Genomic DNA, 19,607 nt, shown 5'->3' with positions numbered 1-19,607 from the left:
CTAGCACGTAGGGCAAGACCTTCAATGCTTCAATATTTCCCGGTGACATCTGGGCCAATAGAACCTTTGCACGATCCTTTCCTGCGTTTTTTCCACTCCTAGACATGCGATTGGGTCATGTCCAACACCTTCCGTCTATAGGACCCCGGCACTATTAACTGCTCCACACGCTCCTCCCTCACTTTCGTGACCTGGTACAACAAGTCCCCATTCATCATAAAATGGGGAAACCTTGTGTCAGCCCCCAGCTCCTGTGTAAACCCATATATGACAGTGACATTGTTAAAAGCTTCCTTCATAGTTAGGTCCCTATGTTGGGCAGACCCAAAATTTTCGCTGGTCACCCCTAACTCAGGAAAGTCAGACTCAGGGGACACTACCTCCTCATCCCCCACAAGAACACAAAAGGGAAACCCGTCTGGCTCTGGGTGTGGTGATACCTTATCAGGGTTAGCTGGTTTCTTATCTGAGCTAACGAACCCGGAGCCCTTCCCCCACAGAGTCCAAAATAAACAAAAGTTCCGGCCTATAATAATGGGGTGCAACAAGTCCTGGATGATGCCGACCTTGTGGGACTCAGTACTGTGGGCCATTTCAATGTCCACTCTGGTCATTGGATAGTCCTTAGCATCACCATGAATGCACAGTATGCCGACTTTTTTCCCTGGGATCAGTTGGAAAGGAAGAGTGGCCCTCACAAGGGTCACCAGACTCCTGAAATCTAGCAGTGCCATTACCTGCCACCAACGCTTTCACGGGACATGCTTGTGGCCCCAGGCTGGGTGGACAGTTCACACTGCAGGCCGGATATGCGTAATAGGAACAGCGGCATCCTATGCTGCAGTCCATCTGCTCGTGGGTCAGGGGACAACGGGCGGCTATGTGGCCTGAGCCATGGCACCTCCATCAATTGACATTACCGGTAGGGACCTTGGGCACCACTTCCCCAGCCCCTTTGGACCTTGGGCACCCTACCCCTTTTTGGGCCTCTGCCCCCTGTTGGGACCCCCAGTATCGAGTGGGCTGCCTTCCCAAGGAACCCTCGACACCCTAGTATCTCTCAACCAGTCCAATCAGTTCATCGGCATCCCGGGGATCACCCTGAGCAACCCAGGTCTGTATTGGCCTTGGCAGGGAATGCACAAACCAGTCCATTACTACTCGCTCTATCATCTGCGCAGGCGTAGAGGACTCTGGCTGCAGCCATTTTTGGACCAGGTGCAAAAGGGCAAACATTTGGGAGCGAGGGGGTTTGTCCCGTTAATACGCCCAGCGGTGGACCCGCTGTGTCCTGACAGTCATCGTCACCCCCTAGTGCGCCAGGATCTCGGTATTGAGTTTACCATACTCCTTGGCATCCAGGAGAGCCAAGTCATAGTAAGCCTTCTGGGGCTCCCCCGTCAAGTATGGCGCCAGCACCTCGGCCCACTGCTCTAGTGGAAGTATCTCCCGCTCGGCGACCCTTTCAAACACAGTCAGAAAGGCCTCTATTTCATCCCCCAGGGTCATTTTCTGTAATGCTCTCCTTAACGTCTTCCTGATGTGTGAATCATCACCTGGACTTGTGGTTGGGATGGCCTCTCTGCTGCAAACTTCCCCCACTAGAAGTTCCATCTGCCGTTGTTGCTGCTGAATCTGCTGCATGAGGAGTTTATTAGACTCTTGCTGCATCTGTTGCTGCTCATGTTGCTGCTGTTGTAGGCTCTGCAAGTGCTATTCATGTTGCTGCTGTTGGCTTTGCAGCAAATGTTTGAGGAGCTCCTCCATACTGCCATCTCTGGCTGGCTGGCAGCCTTTACCCAGGGCATCCACCAATCTCTGTGGCAGGTACACATTTTCCTAGAATCTTGCCCGCACTTCTAGCACCAACTGTAAGGTTTGTACTCACTCAGCTGTGATGAGAGGTAAAATAGGAGGCGTAGTCCTTTAAATGTTCGCCACGGTTTATTGGCTTCATAAACCGGTCAAAAGCAAAGGGCAAACAGACAGCCTTTAGTTCAGGTGAAGCACTAAGAAAACAGTCCTTTTAGCAAAGTCTCTTGTTAGCCAGTGCTGTGGTCACACAGGCTGGTGTAGCATCCAGTGTCCTGGCTTGGTCTGGAGACAAAACATACATGGGAGGCCTTCTCCCTCCAGACACACAGCCCATGTGCCAAACAACAGACTCCATTATATAGGCTGTTAACCAGACCCAGAGGTGAGGTATGTGGGTTGCTGGACCTGCCCATCTTTTCTAGCAACCCGTACCCCAGCTCCCAGACGCACCAATTAATCCTCTTAGTGCATGCATGCACTAGAGAAAATACACCGGGTTACATCACAGAGACCAGCCATCTCTGTGATTCATATCTCTCATCAACTACACGACCATTAGCCACCTTACATACCTCCCCCCTCTGCCTATATATATATTGTAAGCTTGCTAATGGTCGTGTAGTCGATGAGAGGTATGTATCACAGAAATGGCTGGTCTCTGTGACGTAACCCGGTGTATTTTCTCTAGTATATATATATTGAAAGGTGGCTAATGGTCGTGTATGTTTACGTACATATACACAGGTTTAAGGGGTAACGTTTCTCCTTGTGGAGAGTGACATACCGGCTCTGGCATGTCAAGGTAAGAAGGCTTATTCGCTCTGCAATGCTCCTCTGGGAAATTGCCTCTTCAGAGAATATGAGGACTTGAACTCTATAGCGCCACCTATTGGAAGCAGCAATCCTACAAGTCACAATCAAACCTTTAACGAGTCGTGCAATATGACTTAGGATAAAAGCCAAATCATAATCTCAATTTGCAGACCCGGTGTTTTGGGCTGCTGGTCCTCGTCAGTGCAAAGTATGAGAACTGATTTGGCTAGATGAGTGGTTCTGGACTGAGGCCTAAGGAGTAACGTTCCACCTTGTGGAGAGTGACATACCGGCTCAATCTCAATTTGTGGACAAGGTGTTTCGGGCTGTTGGCCATTGTTTATTTGCATACATATACACACACACACACATATATATATATACACATACATATACACTGTGGTAGATCAGCTCACTCGGCTACGCATTGAGGTATAAATGTAACACTGTCTCTTTTTTAATTTTCAGCTGGTTTATTGTGCAGCATAAACCAATAAAAAGTTAATGGAAAATAAACATAGCCCATCCGGCCTAACGGGAAACAAAAATAGGAAAAGAGCTCAGCAAAGTCTTTGCACCGGCCAGGGTCCAGCCACTCCGGGTTACCCTGATTGGAGAGATAGAGTCTGTGCTATAGTGACCTCTTACACCTTGCCTCCCAGGCAAGGAGCATACACAGGTTCCCGGTCTCGCCAAGGCTTGAGCAGGTTCACATGGTACACTTTATGCGGCTTTCTTCGGCCAGGTTGGTGGACTTTATAATTAACTTCGCTGATTCTCTCCACCACCTCGTACGGGCTTTGCCATTTGGCCAGGAACTTGCTCCCAATGGTAGGGATTAGGACCAACACATGGTCCCCAGGCTGGAACTGCCTTGCCCTCGCTGATCGGTTACAAACCGTTCCCTGAGCCTTCTGCGCCTGGAGGAGATGCGTCTTCACAATAGGCATCACTTTCGCCATTCTTTCCTGCATCTGGGCAACATGTTCAATGATGCTCCGGTGAGGCGTAACCTCGGCTTCCCAGGTTTCTTAGTGATATCCAGGAGCCGTCCATACAGTAATTCTAATGGGGAAAACCAGTGGAGGCTTGCGGAACCTCCCTTATCGAGAAGAGCAGGAATGGTAGTAGATAGTCCCAGTCACATCTATCCTTCTCTACAACTTTTATGAACATCGCTTTTAGGGTTTTATTAACGCGCTCTACTAGGCCAGAGGTTCACAGCTGGGTAATCTGGAGGACCCTACACAGCTCCTTAATTACCTTGCTCATGAATGGGGTCCCTTGATCAGTTAGTATCTCCTTTGGCAGACTGATCCTGGCAAATATATGGACAAGTTCCCTGGCTATGCACTTACTTAATGAGTTCCTTAGAGGTACTGCTTCTGGATACCGGGTCGCATAGTCCATAACCACCAGAATGTATTGGTGGCCCCGGGCTGATTTGGCTATGGGCCCCACTAGGTCCATAGCAATTCTCTCAAAGGGGACCTCTATCACCGGTAGTGGAACTAAGGGACTACAGAAATGGGAGGTGGGCGCGGTATCTGGCAGGTGGGGCAGGATGTACAATAGTTTAAGATTTCCCGGAAACATCCTGGCCAATAAAACCTCATTATTCTCTCCTGGGTTTTCTCAACCCCTAGGTGTCCTCCCAGAATATGTGAGTGGGCCATGTCTAACACCCTCTGACGGTATGGCCCTGGAACTAACAGCTGTTCCACTACCTCTTCACCTTTTAGTTTAGTCACCCGGTATAATAGCTCCCCCTGAACTGCAAAGTGTGGGTACCTGGTGTCCGCCCCTGGCTCTTGAGCAACACCATTACAAACAGTAACATTGTCCCACACCCCTTTCAAGGTCAAGTCCCGAACTAGAGCTGACCCAAAGTTCTCTCCGCGCACCTCTAATTCAGGGAGGTCGCCAATCTCGGTTATAGTCTCGTCCTCGTCGCCAGCAAGGACACACAGTGGGAACTCATCCACTTCCGATGTCGACTGGGGTATTTCTCTTGGGTCCTGGCTTTTGTCCACGTGACTCAGTCTGGATCCCTTCCCCCACAAGTCCCAGAAAAAGGGAAAATTGCGCCCCGATATGACGGGATGTATCAGGTACTTAACCACCCCGACCTCGTGGGATTGGACGCCACAGTCTGTTCTGGCTGTCACTCTGGCCACCAGGTACTTCTTGGCATACCCATGTATGCAGCGGACGCCAACAGTTTTGGCAGAGATCAGCTGGTGGGGAAGGGTGGCACTGATTAAGATCACCAGACTCCCAGAGTCCAATAGTCCAAGTACCCTTACTCCATTAATGGCACACGCATGCGGCCCCTCACCAGGTTCACAGTCCACACTGCAGACTGGTTAAGCATAATATGAACACCGTCTGCCTAGGTTGTAGTCCATTGGATCAGGGAACATATGACACCGGACGGCTACATGTCCAGGGTTGTGACACCGGCAACAAACCACATCCCTCACAGAAGTCTTTGCAGCACCTTCAGAGGGAGTGGGACGCCCTAAAGTTGTGGTTCTGAACCCCTTCTGTGGTGAACCCACCCCCTTTTGGGTATCCCAGTACAGGGAAGTGACTATTCTCGGTTTCCTGAGGGATTTCTCAATGACCTGGTACCTCTCTACTAGGCCGACGAGGTCATCTGCATTCTGGGGATCGCCTTGGGCAACCTAAGTCCGTACCGACTTAGGAAAGGAGTGCATGAACCTATCAATCACCACCCGCTCGACCATCTGGGCAGGAGTGGAAGACTCAGGCTGCAACCACTTCAGAATGAGATGCAGCAGGTCAAACATCTGCAAATAAGATGGTTTGTCAAAAGCATACGCCCAGTGGTGGACTCGTTGGGCTCTCATTGCCATATTCTCTCCCAGGCATGCCAAGATTTCTGTCTTTAGTTTGGCATATTCTTTGGCATCCTGCAGTGCTAAGCCATTATATGCCTTTTTGGGTACCCCCAACAAATATGAAGCCAGAACTTCTGCCCACTGTTCTGGTGGAAGTCTCTCTTGATCAGCCACCCTCTCAAAGACTGTCAGAAAGGCTTCTACATCATCCCCGCGGGCTCATCTTCTTGATTGCCCCATCTTACCGCTTTCTGGACATACAAACCATCACCTGGACTTGGGGAAGAGGCTGCCGGCCTCCCACGAACCGCCTTTGCAAGTAGCTCAATCTGCTGCTGCTGTCAGTGCTGGTCTTGTTGATGCTGCTGCTGTTGATGGATCTGTTGCATCAGTAGTTTATTTGTCTCCTGCTGCTGCTCCCATAGCTGCTGTTGGCTCTGCAGGTGCTGCTGCGTGCTCTACTGGTATTGCTGCATGCTCTGCTGGTGCTGCGTTTGCTGCGCCTGCTGTGTCTGCAAAAAATGCTTAAGCAGGTCCTCCATTTTTTCCGGCGTTACTTACTGGCTTATGGCCGACTTCACTCAGGACATGCAGCGCCTCTTATAACAGTCACACATGTTCGCTGGTAATGGTACCCGCACTTCTAACACCAACTGTGATAGATCGGCTCACTCGGCTACGCATTGAGGTATAAACGGAACACGGTCTCTTTAAATTTTCAGTTGGTTTATTTTGCAGCATAAACCAATAAAAAGTTCATGGAAAATAAACATAGCCAATCTGGCCTAATGGCAAACAAAAATAGGGAAAGAGTCCAGCAAAGTCCTTGCATCGGAAGGAGTCCGGCCACTCTGGGTTAGCAAAACCCACACGGTTCAGGTTCAGCAGTAACAAACACACGCTCCTCTCTCTGGAGCTGGCCTCCAGATACTGAGCACACCTGAGTATCATGGCTGGCTATTTAAAGCCCAGACACTCCCCTAATTGGAGAGATATGGTGAATGACCTCTCACCCTTCACAATGGTTATTCACAAAAATTCACTCCATTTTACTATAAGCTTAACCTCTCTCAACAAATAATATGCTGGAGGAAATGTAATGGTTTTTAGTTCACTGAAGCGAACAGCCTCAGGGAAACATATCTCCCCTCCAGCACTTTACCAGTGACTCTGTCACAACACACATACCCATATTGCGCAGCACCACTTTTCCTGTCCTGCATACTGACTGATTCACAGTGTCCATTCTTATTTTGGACATCTTAAAGGGCACGGTCTTTTTAAGGTGTTGGGGGAGGACAAATGTCCATAAACATTTTAGACTGTGAATTTTTGGCCAGTTTCACAGAAAAACTTGAATAGTAGGTTGGTAACCCTGTTTATGTGGCATGTGCAGCCAATACTGTTCCACAATCTGTCTGGACCTTACAATCTTCTATGGTCCACCTGTCGCTGATATAGTTGTGAGAAGAGCTCAAACCAGGGGAGTTTGGTATTGAAGGTGAACTCTTTACACCCTTCAGCAGTTATAAGAGTGTGGAAATGCAGCAATGCTTTATCTAGATATACAGTCATGTCTGAAAGTGTTGGCAGTAGTGATGGGCAAGCATGCTTGGCACTGCTTGGTGCTCGTTTGAGCATCACTGTGCTCGAGAAGCTCGGCACTTGGTTGAGTATCCTGGTACTCGCTCACCATGCTCGATTCCCCGTGACGCATGTTTGGCGCATGATTTTCAGCCACTAAACATGCGGAGATTACCTGCAAATCAGGGTAATGCCATAGCCATGTTGGATAATGGCATTACTGTGATTGGCCAGCAGCATAGTGTCATCGGATCTATATAAAACCTGGAGACGGCATCTTGGGCGCATTGTACCCGGACATAGTGTAGGGAGAGTCACTGCTGCAGAAGGGACAATGTGTTCTATAGTGTTTATGTACCTGCTGGTTCAAGATTAAACCAACAGCCTTTTTTAGGGATAATGCAAATCATTCTATTCTATAATACTGCTCTTAACTGCAATTAGGGGAGGATTAGCTGCTGTATTAGGAAGAGTGTATTAGAGGCACTTGGAGCAGGGTTGATTGCATAGTACTTGGTGCTGCTATGTTAAACCAACAGCCCTTTTTAGGGTTAATTCCAATAGATTCTGTTCTGTAATAATACCTCTTATACCTGAAAATAATTTAGGGTTAGCTGGCAGAGGTATTACCGTATTAGAGACATTTTGGCACAGTTGATTGCGTTACAGATTGTTGGGGCCACGTACAACAAAAAATCCTTACAAAGACAGTTCAAATACTGTAGATTCTATTCTCTAATAATACTGCTTATATCTGAAAATAATTTAGGGTTAGCTGGCGGAGTAGGTATTAGCATATAAGAGATATTTTGGCACGGTTGATTGCATTGCAGACTTTGTTGCCGCCACATACAAAAAAAAAATACTTTCACTGACAATTCACAGATTCTATTCTATTATAATACCGATGTTAGCTGGATAGATAATTTAAAATACTCAAGGTGTGTGGTAAGGGATGGGGAAGTGGATGTGCTGCTGATATTGCACACAGAGACTGTCCCATTTTTCAGAGAGGTGCCGGACACCACTGTTGAAACCAGAACAGTGCAAGCAGGTGGTGGGTTGTATGGCAGAATTAATGCTTCCAGTCTGTTTCCCAGCACCACCCTGTCTTCCACATGGTCCAGTCTCACTAGCCAAGAGAGTCTGGACGACATAATCCTAACCCTGATCTTCCTTTCTCCCACCATGGCGAGTCCTAGGAGACAAGTAACCCCATACACTCCGAGGAGTTCTTTACCTTTCCATTTATGGCTTCTTCTGGCCTGTCAACGTGCAAGTTTCAAGAGCGACATGAGGAGATTGTGTGTGGTGATGCCCAAATATTTGAGCAGCCACAGTCAGAAGAAGCCGACGGTGGTGAACTGCAATTGCTGTTTCAAGAGGTGGATGATAATAAGATACAATTGCTAACAAGTCATTATAAGACAACAAGTTAGGAGAGGGATCAGAGAGACAAAGTGGAAGACGAGGTGGTGGGTGATGAAGTCACTGACCCAATCTGGCAAGGTGGCATGCAGAGAGAGCACAGCACCACAGAGGGAGATTGATCTGCAGCACTAAAACAGGCTGGAAGAGGCAGTGGGGCTGACAGAGGGAGAGGGCGGTCAACTGTTCCCCAGAGCACTCACTCGTGGCCAGATCCCAGGCCAAGAGTTAGGTGTTCCCCAGCCTGGCACTTTACAGAAAGTGCGAAAGACAAGAGAATGGTCATTTGCAACCCTGTCCATACCAAGCTCTTCAGGGGCCAGACCACTACCAGCATGCTCAGGCACATGTCATCCAAGTACCTGACTAGGTGGTTCAAACGCCTTGGTCCACAATCAGTGTCTGCAGGAGACACCATTGCCTCTTCCCCTGTGCTACATGCTTGCCAATCCCTTATCCAGGATGTAGGCGTGGATGCCTCCTGCCCTGCACCTGTAGTTGCACATACGCAACCACCATCATCAACCATGTCCACTTCCTTGCACAGCATTCAGTTGTCCCTACAACAGGCTTTGGAATGCAAGAAGAACTAGGCAGCCACCCATGCACAGGCTTAAACACTGAACTTCCACATTTCAAGACTTCTTGCCCTGGAAAAGTTGAAAATTAGGCTTGTGGACACTGAGGTTTTCCGCAAACTCATGGAATGGCTGTTCCTTGGTACTCGCTCCCAACTGCCACTATTTCTCCCAGAAAGAATTACCCAACTTACACCAGCACAAGTCCCATAACATAACCCGTGCCCTGACCAACGCAGTTATTGGGAAGGTTCACTTAACAACCGACATGTGGACAAGTGCTTTTGGTCAGGGACGCTACATTTCCCTGACAGCACACTGGATGAACCTACGGGAGGCCGAGACGGAGTCGGACCCTGGCACTGCACACGTGCTATCGACGCCTAGAATTGTGAGCCCAAGTTCCATCAGGGTTTCTATCTCCCTCCTCCTACACCAGTTCCTGCACCCAACTCATTCTCCTCATCCTCCATCTCAGAATTATTGTCTATATCAGGGGCAAGTGAGACGCCTCTCGCCCTCCCTGGGAAATGGGGTTTACTCGGAGCTGGGTCAGATGTAGGGGGTGGCTGGGGATGCAGTAGTGGCCTAGACCCGTTCCGTGCCCAGGGCTGTCTCCTAAAAAGTTATTGGGCTTCGTTTAGGATGAGTGGTATTTCGACAACGCCACCTGCGGTTTCCAGTGATGGACACCAGCGCTGCTTCAGTCCACTGAGGCCGGTGTTATGGGCAGCTAAGATGGGACGACTCCCCGCAGGCGGAGTAGGCCTCAGGGCAGTGAGAAGAGGTCTGGGGAGTAGTGGTAGGTGCGGTGCCGCGCAGAAATGAGCAAACGGAGGCAGTCTGTGAAGTCGTCCAAGATTTACTCACTTTGATGAAATAGCAGCTGCAAAGCTCCTCTCTGCTTCTCGCGGCGCACTGCGGCCACCAGGAAAGTGGTCCAGCACTTCCCAGGTTTTTCAGGAGCACCTGTCAGGACCCCGCCAGGGTGTTCCTAGATTCTCCCACTAAGTCCTCTCCTATCGGTATGTGGTGTAAGGCCGGGTCTCCCGCTGGATATACACAGACTAGAGAGATACAGGTGGCGACTCCGCTCCGTCCGTATCCCCCTGGGATCCACTGAGCCTCCGGGCTTTTCTGACTGAGACTTGAAGTGACAAAGTCAGATATCGGGGGCCGGTCCCCTCTTGCTGCAGGAGTCCCTCTGGCCAAGCCGGAATGAGGAATACAGGTGGCGACTCCGCTCCGTGCGTATTCCCCTGGGATCCTTTCGCCTGTGGAGCCTATCTCCTCTGCTCCCCTCCTGGGCCCTCTTGGCTGGACTTTGACTGAGGACAGAGCTGGCTATAACTCAACTCTGCCCCAATCCCCGTCTCGAGGCCTGAAACCGGGAATCGTGGACCCTCAGCCGACCGCAGCCTTATGCTGACTTGTCTTCCTCAGGTACCACAACTAAAGACCAGGTTATAAAGATGGCCACTTAATATATATGCCAAGATTAAGTGTAAATATAAAGTGCTTCCTCCACCCTCACCCACTACATGGTTCCCCCCATCTCCCTTGTCCTGGAACGGGGCAGCACACTAGTGCCTTTTAGCCCCCTGCAGGTGGGAGTGGCGTAGTGTTGGGTGTAAAGCAGGGTCCTGTGAGATGCTCTATCCTTACCTGAAAGAGGAGATACCACACCTCTATCTGAGGTGCAGTACCCCCGTGGAAGCACTGCCTCAACAAAGCGGCAACAGGCTCTGCTTAAACTGATGTTTAGGTGACAAACAATACACCGCAGCAGAGTTGTTGAAAGAACTAACAGACCAGACAGATCTGCAGCTGATCTTGCCACTGAACCTACAACCAGGCATGGTCATGTTTGATAATGGCTGTAACCTGATGGCGGCTCGGAAGCTTTGCAACCTTGCACATGCACCATGCCTGGCCCACGTTCTTAACTTAGCGGTTCAGCGCTTTCTGAAAGCCTACCTATTTGCCTGAGCTACTTGTCCATCCATTTCCGCTATTTTCCTGCACTCCCCAGACATCCTGGGATTGTCCATCGGAAAAATATTTGAGTTTCCCATTGACTTCCACTATGCTCGTTAGTAGAGCACTTGAGCATTAAGGAAAGCTCATTATGAATAACGAGCATTAGAGTATTTTAGTGTTCGCCCATCACTAGTTGGCACCCTTGAAATTGTTTCAGAAAATGAAATATTTCTCCCAGAAAATTATTACAATTGCACATGTTTTGTTATACACATGTTTATTCCCTTTGTGTGTATTGGAACAAAACAAAGAAAGGTAAATTTTGTCCATGACTGTATGTTAATTGAAAAATGAGAAAACACACACATACACCTCAATGGCAGACTGAAAAGAACATTTATTAGGAAGTATACATTGATAGTCTCAGATTAGAGGAGACAGATGAATTTTCAAGGCCAGTTGCAGCAGGTGCAATTCATGTCAAATACTAAGCCATCAGAACATTTCATTGCATAGGTTATTCCAGCTGAACATAAGTAAAATTTGTTGGAGTTTAGTGGGTTTACATAATGGCCATCAGTTTTACCAACACAAAAGTTTGAGACAACATCATCAACAGGGGGGTCAGGTGGAGGAGTGACTGGAGGCACTGCAGTGCTGCCTCCACCAGGATTGGATGTTGTGGTTGTTGTATCTGGAGTTGGCGGAATATTGATGCCACCACATACCTCCCCAGGGCAGTTCACTGTTGAACCTAAATAGGTTATAGAGAAAACATTCCATGAGAATTTTCCTTATCTACAGTAAAAATTGCTAAACTGAAACAATTCCTTTAAGAGGTTGTCCATTAATCTGACAATGCCTTCTCAATCCCTACATTTCCCCCTTGTAAAATAACACCTATACTCACCTCTGAAGCTGGCGCCATACTAGCAGTGGCTATCATGGGGATCATTGTTATGTCACGCGATTCTTGCAGCCAATCAGCGCTGGCTTCACTCTACTTGGGGCAAAGCATCGCCATCGCAGCGCACCATCCTTATTTACATACAGCGTGGGAGCAATTAAAATTGTATTTTTGGGGGTATACAGGGGGAGCCAAGAGATGACAAACACGTTTGTGGAATGCAGAACAGGAGCAGATGAAAGTGATAACATTTGTTCAGAGACTCAAAAACTGGTGACAGGATGTTAGAGGATTTAGAAGTTTAGCAGCAATTTTTAATGATTACAAGGAAATTTTGAGGGTATTAGAAAACACCTCACCCATAAATGAACACATTTTAGAAATTACACCCCTCCAAAGTATTCAATACTGCTTCAGTCATTTCTTTTTAACTTTACAATGTTCTTCACAGGAATCAACACAAAAGGGAATGAAAGAATTAAAGATTTTTTTTTTCACTAAAATGTTGCTTTAGATTCAAGTTTTTACTTTTCACAAGGCGTTTTGGGGATAAAATGCACCCCTCCTTTGATTAGCATTTTTTTTTCATAGAAGAAAGTCATTGATGTTTAAATTAGGCCTAAGTGTGAAAAAGTGCTCATATTTGTTCAACAAAGTTGAATACAGCTATAACGTGAATTACTGCAGGTTTTGTGCCTTGCACAGGTGATCCAAGGAGTACCATGTCAACATGAGGAAACTTTTAAGCCTTGCAATGCTCCCCTGGGAAATTAAATATGCAAATGACCTCTTCAGAGAAGAAGAGGGCTAGAACTCTAATGCCACCTATTGGAAGTAGCAATCTTAAAAGTCAATATCGACCCTTTAACGAGCCTTGTCACATAACTTAGGATAAAAGCCAAACCAGAAACTTAATTTGCAGACACTGTATTTTGGGGTCCTGCCCCTCATCAGTGAAAAGTGTGAGATCTGGTTTGGCTGGGTGAGAAACATCTGACCAGCTTCCAAGGGGTTTCTTCTTGTGGAGAGTGACATGCCAAGCCTGGCATGCATGACATGATGTGTTCTAGTCCTCTTTCTCTCTGAAGAGATAATTTGCATATTGTCCCAGTGAAGCACACCAAGTTCAGCTAATTAGTGTATGTTATCTCTATTCCAGAATTTCTGTTAAAAGAAATTCAAAAGGTAAATCGCTAATTGATAAGTGCAGGCAGGGCTGGACTGGCCCACCGGGGGACCGGAGGATCCTCTGGTGGGCCCACGTGCTGGCACGGTCTACAGCTACAGGCACGGCAGTGATAAAATGCTGGCCGGAGCAGTACTCCTTTCAGTACACGTGAGCTGCAGGAGAAGAGAGAGATTCACCGATAGCTGCACCGCTCTCCATGGTTGTTCCAGGTGCGGTAGAGCAGTGATCAGGATCCAGCAGGAGTGATCAGCATTCTGGTTAGTATGAGGAGTGAGCTGCTGTCTGCAGCAGAAGAGATGCAGTGAACCTTGCACTCTGTCGGGATGTCTAATTCTGGGAGGGGGGGGAGCAGTCAGCAGTACTCAGTGGCACTAGCAGCACATGACATACTGCAGCCCGGCAGCTCCCACCTGTTAGTGCTACTAATTTCTATTCACCGCTACTCCCAGCATTACACATACCGGGAGAGCAGTGCAGGGGTCACTGAATCTCTTCTGCTGAAGACAGTAGCTCACTCCTCATAGTGACCAGAACGCTGATCACTCCTGCTGGATCCTGATCACTGCAATACCGCACCTGGAACAACCAAGGAGAGCGATGCTGCGGTTGGTAAGTCTAACACTAATTGGCAGCAGCACAGCCAATCAGTATTGATTTTGTTTGTGGCCTCTCCCACGTGAACAGCAGAGCTCAGATAATGAGCCATGCTGTAGTTAGTAAAACAGTGCTCCTCCCCCACTGTGTCACAGACTGACAGTAAGAAGCTCAGAAGGTCCCTGCTACATCACTCACCAAAGGTTAGATTTATGTAGCTGAGCAGGATAATCACCCATAACTGAGCCCCTGCCAACACCAACAGTGAGTGTCAATGGGGGCTTTACTCATTGGTGATATAGTGTGAGAGGGCTCAGTCACTAAGGGATGAACGAGGACCCTCTTCCCTCATGTCTTGTTTTACTCCTGACTGACCGAGGCCCCTCTGTATCACCACTGACTGACTGCGCCCCTCTGTACCACCCCTAACTGATATCATGTTCCCATTTTGGTATAATGTCCTCCATCCTGGGCCCCATGCCTCCCTTCTGGTATAATGTCCCCCCATTCTGGTATAATGTCCCCGCCATCCTGGTATAATGCCCCCCCCATCCTGGTATAATCTTTCTGCCATCCTGGTATAATGTCCCTGCCATCCTGGTATAATGTCTCCCCCATCCTGTTATAATGTCTGCCACCCTAGTATAATGTCCACATTTTGTAATAATTTTCATATCTTAGGTCCCTTCCATTCTTCTCCATCACATTTTAAAAAGAAAAAAAAGGATTATTCTTACCTTTCTCCACTCCCACGACATGCGGCATCCTTCACTAGCAGGAGCTGGGAGCTGACTTCTGCATGCCGGCATGAGTAGCACACGAAATCACTGCCATGTGCAACCCATCATTGGCAAGCCGACTACTCTGCATCACAATACATTTCAGCAGACTGTGCATCAGAGGATGCACATGCAGGTGAAATTGGTGTCGGCGGGCCACACTCCAGCATGGGCCTGGTCCGGGTTGCACCCTCTAAAACCGCGATCATTAAACCCCTGCTTGTTTTGTATTTTTCAATACAACAGTATTGCAGTATATAGTAGAAATAATGATCTCATATGAATCCAGCCTAATTTGCACCACAATTTGTATCAAATTTATTATTAGGGGCAAAATTTGATAAATATGGAATAATGGCGTTGAAGTGAGTGCACAAAATTTGGCTCAAATTACAACATTTTTGATAAATGTGAACCATTGTGTTTTTATGTTACACCATAATATTAGGAAGTTTTACCCCACAATTGTGGGGCTTGTATTATTTCTATGTAGCTACATAGTGGGCCCCAGGAATGATTTTCTCAGTCCAACACTGAGTGCAGGTAATATGCAGAAAATAGAGAGTGTGCAAATTGTAGTGTTAAAAATGGAAAGTGTTAATTGCTATTTAAGCTGCCAGCAGATGATATTCAAAACATAATGTACATGTCCATCTTTTGCTGTGTAGGTATCATGTATTATGATAATAGCTGCCTCCTCTCTATAAAATGGTCACTTACCTTCCAGCAAGGACTTTAGGTGGTTGATCAGTGGATATCTTCCTTCATTGCAAAAGCTTCCTCGGAAATCATCCAAATCAATGGCCCAAACCATGGCACCACCAAACCCACTTTCTTTTATAAACTTCACCTTGAAATAAGAAAGAGAACAGATTCATTATTACAATTTTGTCTTTTATTTTTTTTCAAAAACTCGGAAAATTTGTGGCAAGCGCAGTCCAAAATCCCTTAGTGATCTTTGCCAAAACATTTTTTTTGCACAATTTCTGCAACATTTTTTGTGAAGCATGCAACTTTTTTGCTCCAAATAGTCACAAAAAACATTTAAGACAAATGTAAAGATGATTTTTTACTTTGCACAAAATTCATAGACCGTATGCTCCAATTTGAAGAATTTGGTGGAAAAAGGCAATGAATACCATAAGATAAAAAGGTGACCTAAAAAAGCTCTAATGATGTATCAGACCATAGTCTCATAATTATAGAGGAGCCATAATTCTGTGACAGATCTGTTGTTAATTGGTGACTGACCAACCACTTTGATTTACAAAAGACCCTTTAAGGTTCCACAAAAATTTTCTTCATTCTAATAAAAAAAACAAAACAGCACTGCATGTAGCCATATTTTTCCCATTAAAACAATGGAGTTTGCACTGAGGGCTACTCAAACAACAGATAAAAACAATACCTTAAAGGGGTTGCCTGCGCATATAATACTGACGAACTTTATATTATACAGTTGTGCTCAAAAGTTTACATACCCCGGCAGAATTTTTCCTTTCTTGACCTTGTTTCAGAGAATATGAATGATAACAAAAAACCTTTTCTCCACTCATGGTTATTGGTTGGGTGAAGCCATTTATTGTCAAACTAAAGAGTTTTCTCTTTTTAAATCTTAATGGCAACCAAAAATATCTAAATGACCCTGATCAAACGTTCACATACCCTGGTGATTTTGGCCTGGTAGCATGCTCAGAATTTGACACAAATGGGTTTGAATGGCTACTAAAGGTCACATCCTCACTTGTGACCTGATTGCTTGTAATCAGTGTGTGTGCATAAAAGCTGAGTGAGTTTCTGGGATCCAGACAGACTCTTGCATCTTTCATCCAGCCACTGACGTTTCTGGATTGTGAGTCATGGGAAAAGTAAAAGAATTGTCAACAGTTCTATGGGAAAAGGTAGTTGAACTGTATAACACAGGAAAGGGATACAAAAAGATATCCAAGGAATTGATTATGCCAGTCAGCAGCGGTCAAACTGTGATTAACCAATGGAAAATCAGGTGCTCTGTAAAAACCAAACTACGGTCAGGTATACCAACAAAAGTTTCGGCCACAACTGCCAGGAAAATTATTCGGGATGCAAAGAAAATTCCGCTTAGCACTATGTGTGCTGGAGCCTGCTTCTCCAGTGATCCTACATCACCGAAGTTTGGCACTTCGGGGACACATACCTCCAGTCCACGACCTGTCCGGCAGCCACCTTATAGTTGTCATTAAGATTTAAAAAGAGAAAACACAGTAGTTTGACAATACATGGCTTCACCCAACCAATAACCATGAGTGGAGAAAAAGTTCTTTTGTTATCATTCATATTCTCTGAAACAAGGCCAAGAAAGCAAAAATTCTGCCGGGGTATGTAAACTTTTGAGCACTACTGATAATTCATCAATGTCAGATTGATGAGGGTCCGTCACGCAGTACCCACACCTATCAGCTGTTACTAGTTGTGGTGGCGATTGGATGTAAACACTGAATGGAGCTATACAGCACTGCTCCATTCACTGTGTAACACTGTGTAGACAGTGTCTGCTATATATAGTGAATAGAGCTAAGGTGTTCAGAGCCATTCAATGCTAAAATCCTGCCTGCACAGGAACTAATAACAGATTAGCAGGGGTGTCAGATGTCAGACCCCCACTGATCTGTTATTGATGATCAATCCTAAGTATATGTAAGGATAATAAAGGATACCTATATACATATGCATATATAAGAATATATCCGAAGTCAATATCAAATGCCTTGACAACTCCTTTAATTTTCTATATGGATTCAGTTTGTGTGTTGCTTCAAACCTATATTTACACAACACATTTAATACTTGCAGACAGTAGACTACGAATATCTAGAAAAAATATAAAATAAGCAGTTCTTTACTGCTACTGCCATTTCAGATATATATACAAGGTAATAATCAGCTTGAATTCATCACGTGATCACCCTGCATCCAAAACCTTGACACAGGACCTTACCAGAGACAGGCCTTTCAAGAGACAGGACCTTATCAGCAGGGCCGGCGTCAGCACCCGGGCAAATGCCGGGGCCCTGAGCAGGCACAGGGGCCCACTGGCGGTCGAGCACCCCGCTGGGCTATGGGTGGAGGAGAGCGGTGTCAGCGCCCGCCCTTCTCCCCCGCTTGCTCAGGGCCCCGGCAGCCGGATACTTACCTCTCCCCGTGCCTCCGCAGATCAGCTGTCTTCCTGCTCTGCGCTCCCTGTGACGTCTCAGGTCAGAGGGCGCGGTGACGTCTTTACACCACGCCCTCCCCTGAGCCGTCACAGGGAGCGCTGAGCTGGAAGACGCCGACAACGCTGGAGTTCGGAGCCGAGCAGCGAGCGGCGGGCAGCAGGCAGCAGGTGAGGAGAAGGGAGGTGAGTATTCGATTTTTTTTTTTTTTTTTTTTAATGTATGGAGGCATGGGGCATTATAAAGAGGGGAGGGGGCATCCTGCATGGGGCATTATAAAGAGGGGAGGGGGGGCATCCTGCATGGGGCATTATAAAGAGGAGGGGTGACAGCCTGCATGGGGCATTATAAAGAGAGGGGGGGGCATCCTGCATGGGGCATTATAAAGAGGAGGGGTGACAGCCTGCATGGGGCATTATAAAGAGGGGAGGGGGGGGCATCCTGCATGGGGCAGTATAAAGAGGAGGGGTGACAGCCTGCATGGGGCATTATAAAGAGGGGAGGGGGGGCATCCTGCATGGGGCATTATAAAGAGGAGGGGTGACAGCCTGCATGGGGCATTATAAAGAGGGGGGGATTCCTGCTTGGGGCATTATAATGAGGAGGGGGTGACAGCCTGCATGGGGCATTATAAGGTGGGGACCAGCCTGCATGGGGCATTATAAGGTGGGGAACAGCCTGCACGGGGCATTATAAAGAGAGGGGGGGCATCCTGCATGGGGCATTATAAAGAGGAGGGGTGACAGCCTGCATGGGGCATTAGAAGGTGGGGAACAGCCTGCATGGGGCATTATAAAGAGGGGGGGATTCCTGCTTGGGGCATTATAATGAGGAGGGGTGACAGCCTGCATGGGGCATTAAAAGGTGGGGACAAGCCTGCATGGGGCATTATAAGGTGGGGAACAGCCTGCACGGGGCATTATAAAGAGAGGGGGGGACATCCTGCATGGGGCATTATAAAGAGGAGGGGTGACAGCCTGCATGGGGCAGTATAAAGAGGAGGGGTGACAGCCTGCATGGGGCATTATAAAGAGGAGGGGTGACAGCCTGCATGGGGCAGTATAAAGAGGAGGGGTGACAGCCTGCATGGGGCAGTATAAAGAGGAGGGGTGACAGCCTGCATGGGGCATTATAAGGTGGGGAACAGCCTGCATGGGGCATTATAAAGAGGGGGGGATTCCTGCTTGGGGCATTATAATGAGGAGGGGTGACAGCCTGCATGGGGCATTATAAGGTGGGGACCAGCCTGCATGGGGCATTATAAGGTGGGGAACAGCCTGCACGGGGCATTATAAAGAGAGGGGGGGACATCCTGCATGGGGCATTATAAAGAGGAGGGGTGACAGCCTGCATGGGGCAGTATAAAGAGGAGGGGTGACAGCCTGCATGGAGCATTATAAAGAGGAGGGGTGACAGCCTGCAAGGAGCATTATAAAGAGGAGGGGTGACAGCCTGCGTGGGGCATTATAAAGAGGGGGGGCAGCCTGTATGGGGCATTATGTGGGGGGGGCCTGTATGGGGCATTATGTGGGGGGGAACAGCCTGCATGGAGCATTATAAGGGGGGGGGCAGCCTGTATGGGCCATTATGTGGGGGGTAACAGCCTGCATGGAGCATTAAAAGGGGGGGCCTGTATGGGGCATTATGTGGGGGGGAACAGCCTGCATGGAGCATTATAAGGGGGGGGCAGCCTGTATGGGGCATTATGTGGGGGGTAACAGCCTGCATGGAGCATTATAAGGGGGGGACAGCCTGTATGGGGCATTATGTGGGGGGTAACAGCCTGCATGCAGCATTATATGGGGACCGGTATCCTGTATGGAGCGTTATATGGGGGCCAGTATTCTGTATGGAGCCTTATATGGGGGCCAGTATTCCGTATGGA

The 19,607-nt window shown here is 47.6% G+C and overlaps 1 protein-coding gene across 1 annotated transcript in view; it reads right to left on the bottom strand.

Annotated features, from left to right (window-relative positions):
• Nucleotides 1–11,435: 11,435 nt before the first annotated feature.
• LOC141252895 (acidic mammalian chitinase-like) overlaps nt 11,436–19,607 on the bottom strand; it is a 29,683-nt gene continuing 21,511 nt past the window's right edge. The window contains exons 10-11 of the mRNA XM_073670656.1: nt 15,252–15,381; nt 11,436–11,816 (exon numbers count right to left, since the gene is read on the bottom strand). Of these exons, the coding sequence (XP_073526757.1) occupies nt 11,512–11,816; nt 15,252–15,381 (435 nt within the window). The 3' untranslated portion in view covers nt 11,436–11,511. The remainder of the gene's footprint in view (nt 11,817–15,251; nt 15,382–19,607) is intronic.

The sequence above is a fragment of the Phyllobates terribilis genome, unplaced genomic scaffold (assembly GCF_046119375.1).
Source record: "Phyllobates terribilis strain yellow unplaced genomic scaffold, ASM4611937v1 Scaffold_2__4_contigs__length_985480577, whole genome shotgun sequence".
Taxonomy (NCBI): Eukaryota; Metazoa; Chordata; class Amphibia; order Anura; family Dendrobatidae; genus Phyllobates; species Phyllobates terribilis.
The sequence above is the reverse complement of the archived record's forward strand: the minus strand, read 5'-3'. Positions and strand labels throughout refer to the sequence as shown.